The sequence below is a fragment of the Nestor notabilis genome, unplaced genomic scaffold (assembly GCF_000696875.1).
Source record: "Nestor notabilis isolate BGI_N333 unplaced genomic scaffold, ASM69687v1 scaffold7761, whole genome shotgun sequence".
Taxonomy (NCBI): domain Eukaryota; kingdom Metazoa; phylum Chordata; class Aves; order Psittaciformes; family Psittacidae; genus Nestor; species Nestor notabilis.
In genome coordinates, this window is record NW_009915068.1 from 19,916 (window position 1) to 37,281 (window position 17,366).

Consider the following 17,366-nt stretch of genomic DNA (forward strand, 5'->3'; position numbering starts at 1 on the left):
TATATTTAACCTAAGCTCCCACTCGCCCCCGCTCCTCAAAGTTATACTGAAATTAACTCCACAGGTTTTTATAGCAAGAGTCCCTGAGGAGTTGAATAGCAGTAGCAAAGCATCAGGAGCAGCAAGAAAGCTGGCAGCTTGGAAGGGCACTGTATGCGGGCAAGGAGTGAAAGGTAACGCTGCAGCTGCACTAAGTGACTGTGGATTTTCATGGTCGAATATACTATCCAGTTGAAAAAACTTCCTCTGAAGCCAGGAGGCCTCTGTATGCGGATGGGATGCATCTGTCACATGAACTAGCAGCTTACTAACGGGAACATGGTATGGGAGGTTACAGTCATGTTGTATAGCCCACATGTAAATAGCAAGGGCTGCTTTCATACGCAAAGTTGGTTTTACAGTTCATTAAGGGCTTTAGCTAGCAGAGCTGCTGGACTGTGAAGCTCTGTTGGTCACTAACATGACAGTGACAGGTTTGCAGCTTACTACACTTTCTGGGGTAAGTTAATGTGAATGACAGTGTCATCTAAGATTGTAACCAGATACATCAAAATCAGGACCTCTGGTCAATAGTTGAAGTACTTCTAACGAAAAAGCGAACACCCACAAGCCCGTCATCGTCTTCACTTGTGCAGTATGGCAGGCATGCATCCAGAAGACAATTTCTGGGACAGGATCTGAAGTGCCATCCTTTTGAAATAAGTGAGACTTATATGTCTCAGTCTGAAACATGAGAAAGGAACTGAACTCTGAAGAAATCCCATGAAGTTCTAAGATGACAGCATTAAGAATAGATAGTGCTGTCTTGCCATAGAAAAAATGAGTCCTAACACATGGTCATGTAAGTAGCTTCACTTATTCAGACACCGAAAACAAATTACACTTCTCATACAGTGATCCTCAGAGACTAAACAGAATGTCTGTATTTTCATTCAATTAAAAAAAAAAAAAAACCCAAAACGATCCAAAACCAAAATCACCTTAACAGTTCAGGGTTAGGAGAAGCGAAGTATTCTGAAGATGAAAGAACCCATTTAAAATCCCCATCTTGCAATACAGTGAATAGATAGGCTTGTAGCCTAAATTAACCTGAGGATACTCTCGTGGCCCACTCAATCCCTGGACTACAGCCCAAGTTTCCACACTCTTTTAGTTCTTCTGTCAAATATTTGTGTGTGGACACTAATCCTCATGGAACTTACTGCAGGAACTCATTTCACAGACACTGCTCCATTGATCAACAGTGGTCTGCGACAGAAGAATGTGTAGTTCTCTATTCCCTTAACGCACATCTATTCAGACCAAGAATTGCAGTACTTTTAATACCCAAAACCTTCTAGATTCTAGCATATATTTTGCAGAGGGACTATTTTGTTTCTCTCATTCGAACGTGAAAAGCCTGACATACCAATTCCACTGGCAAAGTTCATTGACAGGATGCTGTTAAGAAAACTCCCACTCAAAATGAAGTGGCCACCAGATTTTGTATGAAGTTGTACTGAAGGCTCTCTCCCCTGTGAAAACAAGGATGCTGCGTATTTTCAGATGGTGTCCTGGGACTCGGTAATTTTTTTCAGACATTTCACATACCAGTTGTAGTTTCCATTTCTTTAACAATCATACTCTTCACAATTTGGTATTAAGTGTTGTGAGGTTTTTTGGTATTCAACATTTTTTGATAATATCTACTTGCAAACGCTTAACAATGGTCAAAACTCCACTAATGAATTTTATGGCTATCTGTTGAAAAGCCATTGCATGTACAACCACTCCAACGCAACTGAACCTTTGTAAAAAGCCTCCTGGTTTTAGCTTACGTGTGAAATCACCAGTACTATTTGCTGCATCTGTCATTAAAAATGTAGCAAGTTTTACTTTATAAATGCAACAAAAAAGTTACATATTGCTTAGTTTTACTTCTGCAAGTTAATCAGCTCATAGCTTCAAAAATGCCTGGCGCTTTGTCAATCTCCTTGCTGAGAGAGACATGGTAGAAAAATAAAGACCTTATCCTTCCAGGAATACAAAATGGAGTACTAGTGCAAAAATAATAAATAACAATAATAAAGTATATTACTCTAAAAATAATACATTCTTTATATTAACTTCAGGTATGTTTTCACAAAACAAAAATCAATACACGTGTATTTACAAATCATTATCTTCCTACAAATTATGTTCTTCATTCAAAGTTCCTATTTCAATAAGAATATTTCAGAGAATATACTTTACTGTGTTAAGGAAACACTATTATCAAAAGCAATTTCTTTTTAAAAAAAAAACCTCCAAAACAAAAAAAAATGAAAAACAAAACACAGACACAGAACTAGTCCAGCATAATCTATAAAAATTAACTGTACTTCTGATGCTACATTACCGATAAAAGAGCAAAATACAAGAAATTTCCTTTTTATTTAAAACTATTATTGAGAAAAAGTAGGTTCTTCGGAAAAAGAGGCCCCTACGAAAGATTTTGGGGAAAAAGTTATGTACTTCAAATCTGTTACACAAGTTTTAAGAATCAGAGTTCTTAATCGGTTCTTTGCAGTTCTCATCTTTTACAATATCTGAAGTCTTGAAAGCCAGATGTTTCAAAAAGTTCTACAGAAGCAGAATACATTTATATATATCTCACTATGTATTCATATGTATATCTGTATCACTGTTTATCTACCCTTCCAAGTCGCCGCCGCCGCCTACAGAAAGCCTTTAAGTTCCATTTGACTGACTCCAGCATAAAAGGTCCATTGTAGACAAACAACACCGTCATCTTGTCATTGTAAGTGAGATTCTGCAGGAGCTGGTGAAAAACACAAAAACCAAAGTCGAAATAACGAATGTCAAAATGTTCCACATTACTTAAAAAAAGTAAAGGAGGTCTACTTAAAGCCTCAGAGCTTAAAGCATCAATACAACAGGATTATAGCTTTTCTGACACCTGACGCACATTTGTTCCTAGAAATGCCCCAAATGACTCCACTCATTTCAATACCTCACTATTCTTACTACAGAAAAATTCTGGTATCTAAAAAAAACCTTTGTACCTCTAACTTCATATGCAAATGAGATCATTACTTTTTTGCCATATCCACAATAGGCAGAGCATATTAGCTGTTTTTTCCAGGACAGGGCAGGGCAGGGCAGGATGTAGAGTTACTGGGGCACAATTCTCTCTCTTCAGCCTTGTGCACCTCTAAACTAAGCAATTTCCACTAGTGGAAAACCAAAACTTTAAAAACTTTTAAGAAGTTGCACTGCTGTCTTCTGGAATCTTGCTGTCTGCTGGAGTAACTCCAGCCACTGCACTACTTCTCTGAAGAATAACAGCCAAAAGTGGACACTTACCGTAGCCTAGATCTCGTCAGGCACAAGCCCAACTAGGGTTATCTGCAGTGCTCAGGATGACTTTCAGCAATCGTCTTGCAATTAACGCTCAGCTTGTTAGCCACGTAACTTTTCTCATGTCATTTAGGCATGTACGCCTTAGAACTAATGCTGTTGTTGATTTTTTCCACTCAAATACCAAATTATTTCCTTGTCTGCTCTGAAATGCATTCCATTTTCAAAATACAGTTACCTCACCTCAGATTGTTTTGAATTCTAATTCTGCTATACCACAAAGAAGCATTCATGGTTATTTGCATGTCTAATATACGTAATCTGTTTCAGCATAGATTGGTATTAAAAATACTGATTTTCAAACCCACAACTCACTCCTAAGGAACACAATCAGTTCATCTACTCATTCTGACAGTAAATAACTATTCAGAATACAAATTTCTTAATCAACTCTACTGCATATTAAATCTATACCTCTTCCATTCTGTAGCTTGCTTAAAAATATAGCTGGGTTAAGTGTCAACATACTGAACAAAACCATGATAACAGTTTTCCTTGTATCCACTGGATACATACACAGAATTTAGCTTAGTATGACAATTTGTCATGCTTTCTTCTAGTACGTGATGACATACAGCATAGGCTTAGGAACTACAGGTCAGCCACTTGAAAAGCAGAGTCTGGCTTTCTCCTCAGTCTGCTCTGTACAGCCTTGTAGTTATCCTCTGATGCAGCCCACTCAAACTATCTCATCAGCTAAAATCTTTACATGAAGTGCTATCTCAATAATGTTCTTTGTGGTAGGCCATTACAACTTCACCATATTAACTGTGGTGACCACTGACTTGCAGAAGAGAGAGGGAGGGAGAGGAAAGAAGAAATACAAATACCTTCAGCCACCTCTTCATAAATGCATCTCTTGCTGCTGAACAGTAATGCAACACATTCCTTGATCATCTTCTTACCATATGTTAAATGGATTATTGTTTTTAAGCTTCTGAATTTTTTTACTTCTGCTTTCTCAGTTTTACTCTGATCTTTCCAGTTAGCTCTTCATTCAGTTTTCCCCCTTCTCTATTCATACGAATTTGACAATGAGCACAACTTTTAAAACATACTCTTAACCCTAGTCAGTCATGTTCTACAGGTGCTTATATGTGGGAAGCATTACAGGTAGTAGGGCTATTCCTATCCTATTAATATCCAAACTGCTTTCAAAGTAGGAGAGAGCACAGAAAAGCAGATCCAATAAGGACAGAAATAGCAAGATGACAAAAGGGAACAGATAACACACAGAACAAAAAAGAAGTAATATGGACAGGAAATGACCAAACTGTGTGGAGGTAAGTATACTCCAAGATTGAAAGGAGCAAAAAGCATCACCTTCCTCCTACTTTCAGTCAGGTACATGCTCTAGGAGGCTTTTCTCAGGTCCTTCAACTGCTGTTTACAGATAAGAATAGCATGTACTAGCCAGATTTTCTAAGATACAGTGAAGTACAGGATGCAGGAAAACTGGCATCTTAATAAAAAGCATACAGCCCATTTCTGAATGCTGCCTCCTTGGTGTACAAGTAACCTTTACTGGTTCAATCTGACTTGGGTCAAGTTGAACATAAGATTAGCCTCCATTAAAGCTGCAGGTGAACAGTCACCCTACTTATTAGTCCTTTTAAGCCATAGCATCACACTACTTCATCATCTAGCAAGCCAATTATATATATTTAATTTATTTTAACAGAAGAGCACAATTAGGCACTGGTCAGTCTTGACTGAAAAGTCCTCTTCAAGCCATTCTCCATAAAGCATAGCACTGACCTTTTCTGAGCTTGTAAGTTTCAAATTATTACTTGAATAGTTTTCCTCCATTAAGGTGGGACTTCCCTAGTTCTTCTGATGTCAGCAGCACCAGACTGTTACAATATCATTATCTGACTTGCTTGGAAGCTGGTCTCTGCTACAATCCCAATTCTTTGTAAGCTAGAGGTATAACATTTGACAGCCTTGTAACATGGTACCCTGTCCACTGGTGGTTAACTTGTGATACTTCCACAGAGGCCACAATTCCATAATGTGTTTATGATCAGGTTAGCCTTGTGTAAGTTGTCTGAATTCTTGCCAGGACTGTCCTTAAGATGGACAAATTCCCTTACAGTTAACTTTTAATACGAAGTTCTTCAGTAAAACAGAGATAAGTTTTGCATTGTGTACAGGGATGATATAACACAAAACTCAACTCTCCTACATATTAAACTTTCATTTTCTGCCACGCACCTTTGGTGTAATAAAGAAGTACTGAGACGTGCTCTCTTTACAAGCAGTTTTCACAACCATTTCAAAAACTCTTCTCTCATTTATTGGATCCATACCCTAAAAAAGAAAAAAAAAAAAAAAAAGAAGTCTGCTCTCTCCACTATGTTACAAGCATCTGTACAGTAAGAGGTAGGTACTGCACTATTGATCCTCACCTGATTAATTTCATCTACAACCCTGAAAGGACATCTGTTGAGTTCCTGTAGAGCCATCAGGTACAACATAGTGGAAACACTTTTCTCACCTCCACTCTGATGATATGGAGTCAATTCATGAAGTTCAGTGCTACTGTGGAATTTGACTCTAATGCGAATTCCATACTTGTCGTACTCCTCCTATAAAAACCAATACCTGTTAAACTCAGTTTCTTGTACTACAGCTTATTTGATAACGACATACAAATTGAAGGAAATTTATGTCAAATGTTCTACAGGGGTCTATGACCTAGTCAGGTTCAACTTAGTGTCAATTTATGAATTCGGTTTTATATATTTTCCTTAACTCTGATCTGTTCTTCTTAGATAGAGAATTTTTAACACAACTCTCTCCCTGTGACAGTGATTTGTTAATTTCTAATAACTGGTAAGGAAGATTTAATCTTAACAACAGCGACAAGAAGGAAAATTCTTGGCTAGAAAAAGGGCAAAGCAATACCCCTATAAATTCACTGGAAAAAAAATGCATTAGGGTCCATGATCCTATCAACTTGAACAGTGGGGTGATGAGGGTGGTGGGGTGTGTGTGTAGGTTAAAATCCCATCCAAACCTCCTAAAGTGCAGTCTAATTAAATCCTTCACTTTTCCTCCACTAGTAGATTGAGATACAAAACCCATACAAAATCCACCATAACAGAAATTTCACTTTCATGCTCAGTCAGGAAAACCACACATGGATTCCAACCTTGGCCTTTTCTTTTAACAGAAAACTGACACTTATCAGCAGTCTTAGTCTGGGAATAACCCATGTGGTTCAAAAGACAACCCACCCAAGGAAATACGTTCATGAATCAAGGAAGAAATCTTTCAAGTACTTGTTGGTATTTCTGAAGTTCAGGTAAATTCAGTGCAGGAATGGGAATGCAATCCTGAGTGCTGAAAACCCATACTGACTGCTTACCATTTAGTCTGCATAAGATGCAATCCTTATATGCACCTATTAATTTAATGAGACCTACAGGAAAGAATCAAAAGTTTCACAAACATGAGTTTCAAGAGGTCTATCTATATTCACTATGGATATAGATATATATATCCTGCACTTGAAGGTAATTGACTTGTGCTCTTTTGGTAATGCAGTTGAAATGCCTACAGTAGCAGAAATGAGTGGAGGTGGTTCCTCATGGTTACTCTTGGAATACTAGATTCAGAAAGGACAGTCCTGACAAACAAACATTGAGAAGCCCATCCCACAGAAGCTGGCACATTCCAGTTTGATTCAGATTGCCACATACTCCAGTCATCAATAGGCATATGAACCTGGGTGACCTGGCAGGGCTGACTCATTGTAGGGCTGGGTTTTATGAAGAACAGGTCTAAAATGGTCTTCTACTTACCATGAAGTAAGTAAGCCATACCTTAAAAGATTTAAAAGGAACTTCAAGTCTGTAGGAATAATTTTCAGCTTCTTTGATACCTTCAGGTCTTGCTTTGGGATGAGTAATGTACATAACAGATAGCATCCAGCATCGAAGAGGATCTATTAAATCCTCTCAGATGAGCTCATCTGCTAAATCAGAAAAGCAAGCCACCTTTTGGTGTTTTACTACACCTGCAGGCAGACAAACATCCTCAAGACTGGAAAATGTAAGGTCTGATACTGGTATTTACTTTCATGTACTACAAACCCCTGGTGCTTCTGGTGTTCCAGTGTTACAGAAACATGGAACTGTCAATCCTTGAGGGACATCACACAACAGCTTCATGTAAGGAGAAATGAAGTACAGGACCCAAGGCCTCTGTAGGCCCACTGGACTTTCACTTGCACTGGCACAGATTGAAACTAGGCTTGGAGAAGTGTACAAGGTGCAGGCTAGCAAAACCTCCAGTAAAGATGACCCACCCTCTGGCACAGCTGCGATGGCATCAGAAAGTAAGGCCTTTCTTGCCAGACTACTCGGAGTGCCAGTTCCTGTAACTCACAGATATTCCAGGACCTGCCAAGAATGATGTTCAAAACTCCCTGTGGGGAATCGAGGAAGGTGAGGGTTACTACTCTGAATTATTCTGAACAGCACTACCAAGTGCTACCAGGAAAGTTAGAACATTCACTAAGGTTTCTGCTATGAAGTCAAGGAAGAACCTAGTGAAGTGCTTCACACAGTAGGTACTATCACCAAGGACATACATCATCAGATCTCAAGGTTCCTGCAGGACAGGCTAACAGAGGCTTGAACTTCAGCGTCACAAGAATATTTCTAATAAAGACGCCTCAAGCATCTCTCTCTTGATATTTACAGATCAGGGCAAAAGAGCCATCTGCAGAGAAGAAAGGTAAGGAAGGAATCCAAGCTCTAGAACAGATTACCCACCTCTCTGTATTATATGCACTGATCCCTTGAGGAAAGTTTTAGTCATTGGCACAGTATCACTAACTAATCTCTTAAAATATTTGTGACATCTTTGCAAGAGAAAAGCAAAACTTTCCAAAGAAGATATTCAGAATGACAGTCCAGACTGCCTTTGCTTTACTATTTTCATGTGTACCCTCTCCCAGCTTACTTTTACATAGAAGATGATACTGGTGTGATAGGGATCCAACTCTCTAGCTAACTATCAAAAGAACTGGAAAGTCCATGTTTTAATGTCTTACTGTTTCATAATACTAGTTTCTACATAAACATTTTTATGCAGTTCATGTAAAGAGCCTTGTCAGTCACTCACTGTTCTGCCTCCAATAATAACTACCACTTCAAAAATTTTAAGAAAAGCTGCTCAAGTAATTTACAACACCAAAAAAATGTTTAAATGTCAACTTTCACTATTCTGGGGTCTATGCATTGCATACAAGAGTCTTAAAATTGTCATTAGAGATCAATTTAAAACAAAATACCCAATTTCTCTTCAGCCCACTGCTCTGAATACTTCTCCCCAGGGTACTGCAGATGCTTTAAACTCTTTATCAGAGGTAAACCATGCCTACAAATGCTACTGAGCGCTTAACAGGCCGCTCTGCTCTGGTGATACCCCACCTGGAGTACTGTGTCCAGCTCTGGAGCCCTCAGTACAGAAAAATATGGATCCAACCTGTTGGAAAGGGTCCACAGGAAGGCACAAAAATGTTCAAAGGGATAGAGCACCTCTCCTGTAAGGAAAGGCTGTGAGAGTTGGGGTTGTTCAGCCTGGAGAAGAGAAGACTCCAGGGAGACCTTATTGTGGCCTTTCAGTTCCTAAAAGGGGCCTATAAGAAAGATGAGGAGAGACTTCTGCAGCAGAGCCTGCTGCAACAGGACAGGGGGTGATGGTTTTAAACTGGAAGACGGAAGATTCAGATTGGATGTGAGGAGAAAATTCTTTACAATGGGGGTAGTAAAACACTGGCACAGGTTGCCCAGAGAGGTGGTGGAAGCTCCATCCCTGCAGACATTCAAGGCATGAAAATATGAATGTTATTCTTCCATATGAAAAATAAATCATACCTCATTTTCCACATGAAGATCAACTTCACCAACACATTGCATATCACTGAAGAAGTTACTGAACTTCTCATTAATCTGCTCAATCAGCTTTTTCAAAGGATTTAGCCACCTTTCTTTGACCTAGAAGTATACATATCCAGGTAAATCAATTTTTAATAACTGAATTTTCATTTAGAGATAGCATTTTAAAAAAAAAAAAAGTCATAATTAGAGAAGCGAACATCTCAGTTTACACTCAAGACTACTTGGAATGTTACCCTTTATTTCTGTACATACATTCTATTCAAACAGACATACTGATACGTAAGTGATAATTTCAGCCATTACCTGTGAAATGTTTTGCCTATAGTTGTCCAATTCTTTCTTCTTTTCCTCTAGATATACTGTCAGCTGCTCTATTTCTTGTGTCTGCTTAACATATTCTTCAACAACCTGCCAAAATAAAAAACTCCAAGCAGTCAATAAAATGTTTGCCAATTCTAACCTTGACTGTAAAAATATCACACTACACTGATTCAATTCAGTACCATTATAGATTATTGCACTGCACACTGAACAAGAACCATTTCTAGCTTTAAAGCAAAGAAACTGTAAAGCATTGCTTCTTTCAGGTTACTGCAACTTTTTTTTTTTTTTAAAAAACGCACAGAACACACTGTTCTTTTGGAAGAACCTACTTAAAATTCTAATAGATGCAGAATCTGGCATTTACAGCACATTGTTCCTGCTGTCTAGCTTATTATACCAAGAGATCTAACACAGAGTGGGAAGCAAGTACAATATGGGTGGAGGGGGAGGAAGGGAGAGCACAGAGAAAGCAGTGAACATACCGAAGCATTCAGGCCTGTGAAACAGGAGGCCCTAGTTTTCTCTTCATTCAGGAAAGCATCAATTTCCTCCAATGTGGCCGGAAGAGCCTGAAAAGCCTACAAGAGAGAAGATGCATGTGTTACACAGCAATTGCTAATGAAGAATTCAACTTTGCTAGAAAGAAATTGAATAAGCCATAAAATATTCCATTAGTTTTAATTAGGATGTCACATATTCAAAATTTAACATAGCAAGATTCCATCAAAAACATTTCTGGACACAGAAAGAAGGCTTGAAGCGCTACTATGTCACAGATCCACAATTACTTGCTCCTTAGTTGCCCACCCTGGGCAGGTACAAATGCTCACAGATTTAGTATACGTCAGTGGCTATGCTAGTTAAGCCATGCAAATACTTCTAGAGGCTGGGAAGACCTCCAGGTAAGAAGGTGGGCCCAGACTTCAGTTCTTTTGTGCTGTTCCATTAGATCAAGAAGCTAAAAATTATGGTCTCTAATTATTTGTGTGAACACAAGACTATGGATTTTAATTGAAATTTCAGATCAAATTTTCTCTCCCCTGTGCACAGAATGAAGTGATAGTCAGAAGATATCCCAGCACTATTTAAAGGTACTTTAAAAGGGTAAGTGACAATATATGAAGCAAAACTAACAGAAGTACACATGATCCTTTACTGGTAGCCTTCTAATATAAAGACATAATATTCTTGGCTGGAAAAGTTAGAATACTGGACAACATCCAAAATTTAAGAGGTATGTGGAGACTTTGTTTTGTACATACAGTTTGAAATTCTTTTGGAAGATGTTCATCCGGACCCAGTTTGCAGACCTGTTGAGCTTTTTTCAGCAATTCCTTGCAGTTCTCTATAAGAACTCGCTTCCTGTCATCCAGTTCACGAAATCGTTGCTGTCAGAAAAGATATTGAAGACATTAAACCACATTTTTCTACTTTATTATAACTTTCTAGAGGTGACACTAGCACACTGGCAACAAACTTCTAAATCAGAGAATGAAGGTGAAATCAGACTGCTTAAAGATCGAAAATCTGTTTCAACACACAGAACTCAATTCTGCCTCTCTGCTTGAAGTCAACAGATGCCAAAGTAGACTGATCAAAAGCATGTTCTTGTAATACAGCCAAATTTATTTTCTCTCAACTAGACAACTGTGCATGTAGATCCAATATATGTCTCAAAATAGACTGTTTTACAGGAAATTCCCTATACACCAAAACACAGCTAGTGTGAGCCTTATTTTTTATTAGCTCCCATTCAACTGTATTTATCTGCTTGGGAGAACACAGTGAACAGGATGTACACTGAACAATATATATTAGCTGAAATTTTAGAGAGTAAACACCATAATTACACAATCAGAAGTACTTCCTTTGCTGCTTCACATTCCACCTCTGTAATACAGCCAGCAAAATAAAAAATGGAAACACACATAATTTTCAAACTAGTGCTGAAAAGTAAGTAAAAAGCAGGTAGTTTCTGGTTTTCAACAGTGGTCTCAAGGCTAAACTCTTTGGAACTTTCTACAGGTAAGTGGCCAACCTTTCTCTATTACTTTAATAATACAGTGTTATCACAACAGTAGTTAAAATACAATACACAAAACACAATACCTTCATGAAACACTGAGCTAAAGATTATCTCAAATAAGCAGTATTCAGTCAAAAACCTGGACAGAAGTATCTCTTCCCCTGTGTCACAGAAATCTCAATCGCTTATCCTTATACACGTCATCCCTACTGCAGGTCTGCTGCTTCCAAATGCCAAGCTGGCAGTGCTTGGGAGCAACAGCTTGCTGCTGTCTCCCAGCTCAGGTGAGCACCCAACTGGAGATAGCTGGGAGCTCCAGGCACTTAAGAGTAAAAAGGTGTACATACCAATACATACTAAGATACTGGAACTTTTAATCCAAGTTATTTTACTATACATTTACTCCGTGATTACACATGCAATATGTCTTTGAAATAGTTACACCACAGGAATACAGAGTTTTCAGAAGTAACAAAATTCTAACTCATAATCCATATACACAATACTTTGCTTCAGAACTTTCTTCTAACAGTTAGGAAAGTTTAGTTACGTTCCTACACTTTGGAGAGCTTTATCTTCCCAATTTTTATTGTTGTGATCTTCAGCTAAATATGGGAGCCCTCCAGTGGCAAAAAAAAAAAAAAAAAAAAAAATCCAAACCTGAAGCGTTCATTTGAAGAGCATACAGTTCGCTCAAGGCTTATTCCACATTTTTAAAGTACAGGACACAGACACCAATAGCAAATCACATTACTTCCTGACAATTTAATCTTTATTTACTAAATACAACAGACACAGTAGTAACAGATACTACCATGAGTGATCATCCATGAAGTTCTTATATTCACTCAAGAATTACGGCTGCTGGTCTCTGCAGCATGTCTGAACTCAAAACGGTTTTTCCTTTCCTCCACTGAATACTAGGAAATAGATTTTGCATTAGAGGTAAGCATTTCACAGTTTTCACAAACTACAACAACAGTGTGAAGATATTTTTCTACACTGTTACGCTTTCAGAAGTGAAAAAAAGAAAAAAAGAATTAAAATAAAGGCCTTTTTCAGACTCTACACCCCCTCCCTAAGTCTACAGTAGAGGAAGAAGGAAATGTCACATGGAAGGGCAAGAAGGACTGGCATTACATCTATATACATAAAACAGCAGTAAGTGGAAGATGGCCCTCCTTTTGGTTACAGGCAAGATCTTACATAATTCTGAATTAACACAAATAGAACTGTACAACACAACACTTACATTCCATTACATATTTGCATATGCCCTATAATGCATTTAATAACATTTTTGGGAACATTTTAGAAAGTTCTAATTTAAAACCGAACTGTATTTTGGATCCCAGAAATCTAAAAACCAACTGGCTTCATTTGAAATGTGTTTGACCTCATGGTAACAAAGGCAAAGGCTCCAGTGAAAGACATCACACCCATATTTTTTTCATACAAGAAACATCAATTTATTCTTACATGTTTGACCACTCCAGAGACAAAGTCAACTTTGACTCATCTAAAGTGGGGAATCTCAGCTCACAATTGTACATACAGCTCCCACTTGAAACCCTGCAGAGCTGCACGAAACAAGAGTTCGAGTTTCTCTCTAAACACTGAAAACCTGAAATAGATTCAACATTGAATATGCCTGACCAAGCCTAAGGCAAACAAAATTCTTCAGGATGTAAAAAGGAAAATGAGTGGGCAGAGAAAAACCTCAGCATTCAACAGGAAGACTGGGAAGCAATAGATACTTGATGTGGTTATGAAGAAAGTACTAGAATAAATGCACTGAAAGCTCAACAAGGTAAGTCTCAATTGTCATTCAGCTTTGCCAGCTGATTGTCATGGCCACACATTAAATAAAACATAGATAAATATAAATAAATAAAAATACACAAGTTTTTATTTCTTCTCCCTCCTATATATTCAAAAGTGCATGTTAAAGTTTCTGTAGATTTCCTTACAGTGACTCAATAAAACAACCTAGTTAAAAAAGTAACTCTGAACAGAACAAGTTACCATTCTGAACAGAGATGCTACCACGAAAAATCACAGCCTAGACAGAGCTTTACATTTGTTTCAACCAACACCATAAGAACCAACTTGGAAAGAGCTTCACGTAGGTACTTCAGGAAAGCTCTGCACTAGTGTGGGGCTGTGATTACAGCTTCCTGAAACACCCCTACCCAACAGCAGAAACCAGTTATACTCTGTATGCACAGCAACTGGTATTGTGTTGTGCCTATCAGCACCGCAACCGGTTTTGTTCAAAATAAGCTCTTTAAAGAAAATACGGTTACCAGTAGCCAATGTTTTCTCATGAATTTGTGTTTAAACACATGTTTGGTGATGGCATTTAATTATTTGAAGTTTGGAAATTTATCCATACAAAAACAGAATCTGTATTTTCTTAAAACTTGGCTTAAGGAGCAAATGCTGCAATATACATACTGAGTATTAATGCCAATTATTTAAACAAATTCGCATCAAATGAACCTGAAAATTAACAAGCTATCAAAGCAAGACAATTAGCAAGACTCTTTCAAACAACCATCATAAACATGCAGGCAACTGTGCCAATTATCTAATGAGCAGATGGGGCTAACAATCCTCCCTAATGTTCAGTATGGGTCACAAACACAGATTTGCTTCTTAGGTTCACTAAATAAATTAAAACCAAGGAGTTGTTACAATAACACTGAGGTTCCCACTTGAACTTCAGTGATAATAATACAAACCCCAGAAATCTGTTGCTGTTAACCTGACTTGTTCAAAACCATGTACTTTTTTTGGCCTTAACCTAAATGGTTAAAAAACCCCACTATAAAGCAACAAACATGCTGCTTTCTCCACAGTATCCCAGTGCCAAGACCTCACAAAAGGAACATACGTGATCTCTTAGTTGTACTAAGATGTACACTATACAGCTTTTGTACAACATGCTCATTTCTGTTTGGCTTCCTCATTTTTGCAGGTTTATTTATTTTATAAAAACACGTAGCAGCTGTTCTCAAGACTTCCTTGAAATGCTGCGATGGCATACTCACAGCAGCTTTCAACTGCTGTCGAAAAACAAATATCACAGCCAAAGCCACTTAGAAGTTGGACAGAATGCCCAATTTAAACACAATTTCAAGTAACACTGAATTTGAGATGAAGTTAAGAAATGCAGAGCTTTTCCCATCAAAATGCATCTCCTAAGGCAGAAAGTAAGAAATAAACCACAAAGTGTACAACATCTGTAATTCACAGGACAATACAGGAAAGACAACTTCCAAAAAAAGGGGCTAAAGACTTAATTCAAAGACTCAAAATGCAGTATATGGAGAAGCTTCGGACTTCCGTGTATGTGAAAACTTAAGATGCAGTTGAATACTCAGAGAAGGAAAAAACTTACCATCCTGTACTTTGAGTTTTTTCCCACAGTACACTGAAAGATCGTACTATTGCACGAACACAAAAATTGACCAATCCAGGAGATATCACAGCATCCTCTGCTCTTCAAAAAGAGCATGTCTTTGGAACTAATTTCTCAGACTTGTCTTTTTCCCTCAACACAACATAGCTTCCTAATATGATCAATACAATGATCATTTATTCTTCTCTCTCTCTCCCCTCCAAAGAAGGGATACAGCCTTACTCTGATAGAGTACTTTCTGGTTCATCTTGAGCTTGCATCTCCTGTGTGGGTTGGGGCTACTTGCCTATGACAAACTTGGAAGAAAACTAATACTTCCAAATGACAGCTAGTGTTTTTATGCACACCATGCATTATAATAAAAACATCCAGGACATGATGACGGTTCAGAGTATGTTCGCAGAAGCTTCGCGGGTTTAGCTGAGAAAGACAAAGTTCCTATTCAGCTTTAAATGAAGAGGCTGAAGTCAAACTACAGAAATCAAGGCTAAATATTTAGCAGTACTAACACAGACACAGAAGCATCCTTTTCTCTACAAAGGCTTCCACAGAAGATGCTTTCATAGTAGATAACCCAGTATTCATAGAAATGGTTACCTCTGCGGCTTTTAGCTGTCCACTTGCAGCTTTATACTCTGATTCTAGTCTGATCTTCTCAGCAGCCACTGCAGTGCTCTGAAGAATCAAATCCGCCTTGAGGATGTTCAGTGATACGCAGCTCTACACAGTAAAACAGAAAATGTCTTTGTTTTTTTCCTCCCCACAAGACACTCAAGACTGATACAATCACTTTCAAGCGTCAGAATTGATCACTTTTTTAGTCATACCATACAATCTCATACACTGTTCAGCTCTCCAACAAATTCAGTGAAAAAAGAAAGGTGATTTATTGGTGATGCACGTTCTTCAAGATGTACAGTCCCCGGCTACTTTTAATCTGTAAGCATACATATCTCAATTGCAACAAAACCATTTTACACCAAAAAAGCACATGCTCTGACATACGAAATGCAAGAAAAGACAAAGCCATCTCAATTCTTTCTCAGAGACAGAATAAAACAGGTAGATTTTGGTGGTCTTTGTAAGTCACACACAGAGATGGAAAAAGGTCAAAAAATAAACACGTAAGATACACGTCTCTCTCACTGACAAGATGACTGACAGTGACTCTAGCGTCTTGCATCTTAACTGGAACAGCATATGACAACAAAAGGATGCTCTATTTTGGAAGTTTCGTAACAGGTTTTGGTGATCTCCAGAACCTGGTCTAACACCTTTGACATTAAATGGTTGGTGCTTTAAATTCCTGAGTCAACCTTAGGAATTAGCAACATATTCTTGACTGTGTGAAGGGCAGCTTCAAACCTCAAATTATGGGGCACTGAGAACACCAGTTTATAATATGCCAATCATAAAAAACCACAAATAAACAAACATCCCCTCTCTCCCTCAAGAAAAGAATCTTTTCTCTTAATGAAAAGGAGAAAAGGAGAACAAGGTTCCAACTGTTGGCCTGCTCCAACTGCAGGGGACCTGTAGGATGAAATTTTCTCAGTGTTAGCTCCTGACCACAATAGTGAGCCAAGATCTGAGACTTTACTATTTATTTGTTTCCAGTCATTGTAAGGGAAGTAAACTGAATAAAGTCAAGATAAAAGAAGGTGAAAAATGGACAAAGGTTATTCAAATACAACAACGCAAAGAGAACTACATGCAAAACCAGTGCCAGAATCTGAAACGGTGGAACAAGGCTGTTTCTGTAACTGGTTGTAAAGTACTAATGTATATTAGGTATGTTCCAGGTACAGTCTGGCACATCTTTGTGTAAATTTGCCAACACATATTAAAACACAAAAACCCTACACGTGTTTTAAATTTCCTTCTGTGGCAGAAATGAGTATGCCTAAAACATATGACTGCCCAATTTTTTATCACTTTAATAGCCTACAGCTAGCACAACTACAAAACCTATTGGAAAAGTACAAAGACACACAAACTTAGAAGCGTTCATGAAGTTTGGTTTGGGGATGACCAGAAACGTACAGATTTCAATAATTTTAATGAAACATCTTTCTTGTATCGAACCATTTTCTTCTCTTCAGTATGTAGTAGCATGTATTTCCTACAGTATGCCAAATATAAAAATTAAGCTGACACACCACTGAAACAAATCCCTTTGGTAATCAATATAACTATTTCAAGCAACTATCATCCTTGTTCCCCTATACCGCTGGTATACTGAGAAATACCCAGTATGTGTCAAATTTGTTTTTCTATACTA

At 38.0% G+C, this 17,366-nt stretch overlaps 1 protein-coding gene across 1 annotated transcript in view; it reads right to left on the reverse strand.

The window, feature by feature from the left end:
- Window positions 1-2,548: 2,548 nt before the first annotated feature.
- The window catches only part of SMC5 (structural maintenance of chromosomes 5), a gene marked incomplete at its 5' end in the record, with an annotated part of 40,946 nt that continues 26,128 nt past the window's right edge, over window positions 2,549-17,366 (reverse strand). The window contains 8 exons of the mRNA XM_010023940.1: window positions 2,549-2,800; window positions 5,614-5,709; window positions 5,808-5,987; window positions 9,288-9,407; window positions 9,615-9,719; window positions 10,118-10,213; window positions 10,898-11,023; window positions 15,683-15,805. Coding sequence (XP_010022242.1) covers window positions 2,660-2,800; window positions 5,614-5,709; window positions 5,808-5,987; window positions 9,288-9,407; window positions 9,615-9,719; window positions 10,118-10,213; window positions 10,898-11,023; window positions 15,683-15,805 — 987 coding nt within the window. The remainder of the gene's footprint in view (window positions 2,801-5,613; window positions 5,710-5,807; window positions 5,988-9,287; window positions 9,408-9,614; window positions 9,720-10,117; window positions 10,214-10,897; window positions 11,024-15,682; window positions 15,806-17,366) is intronic.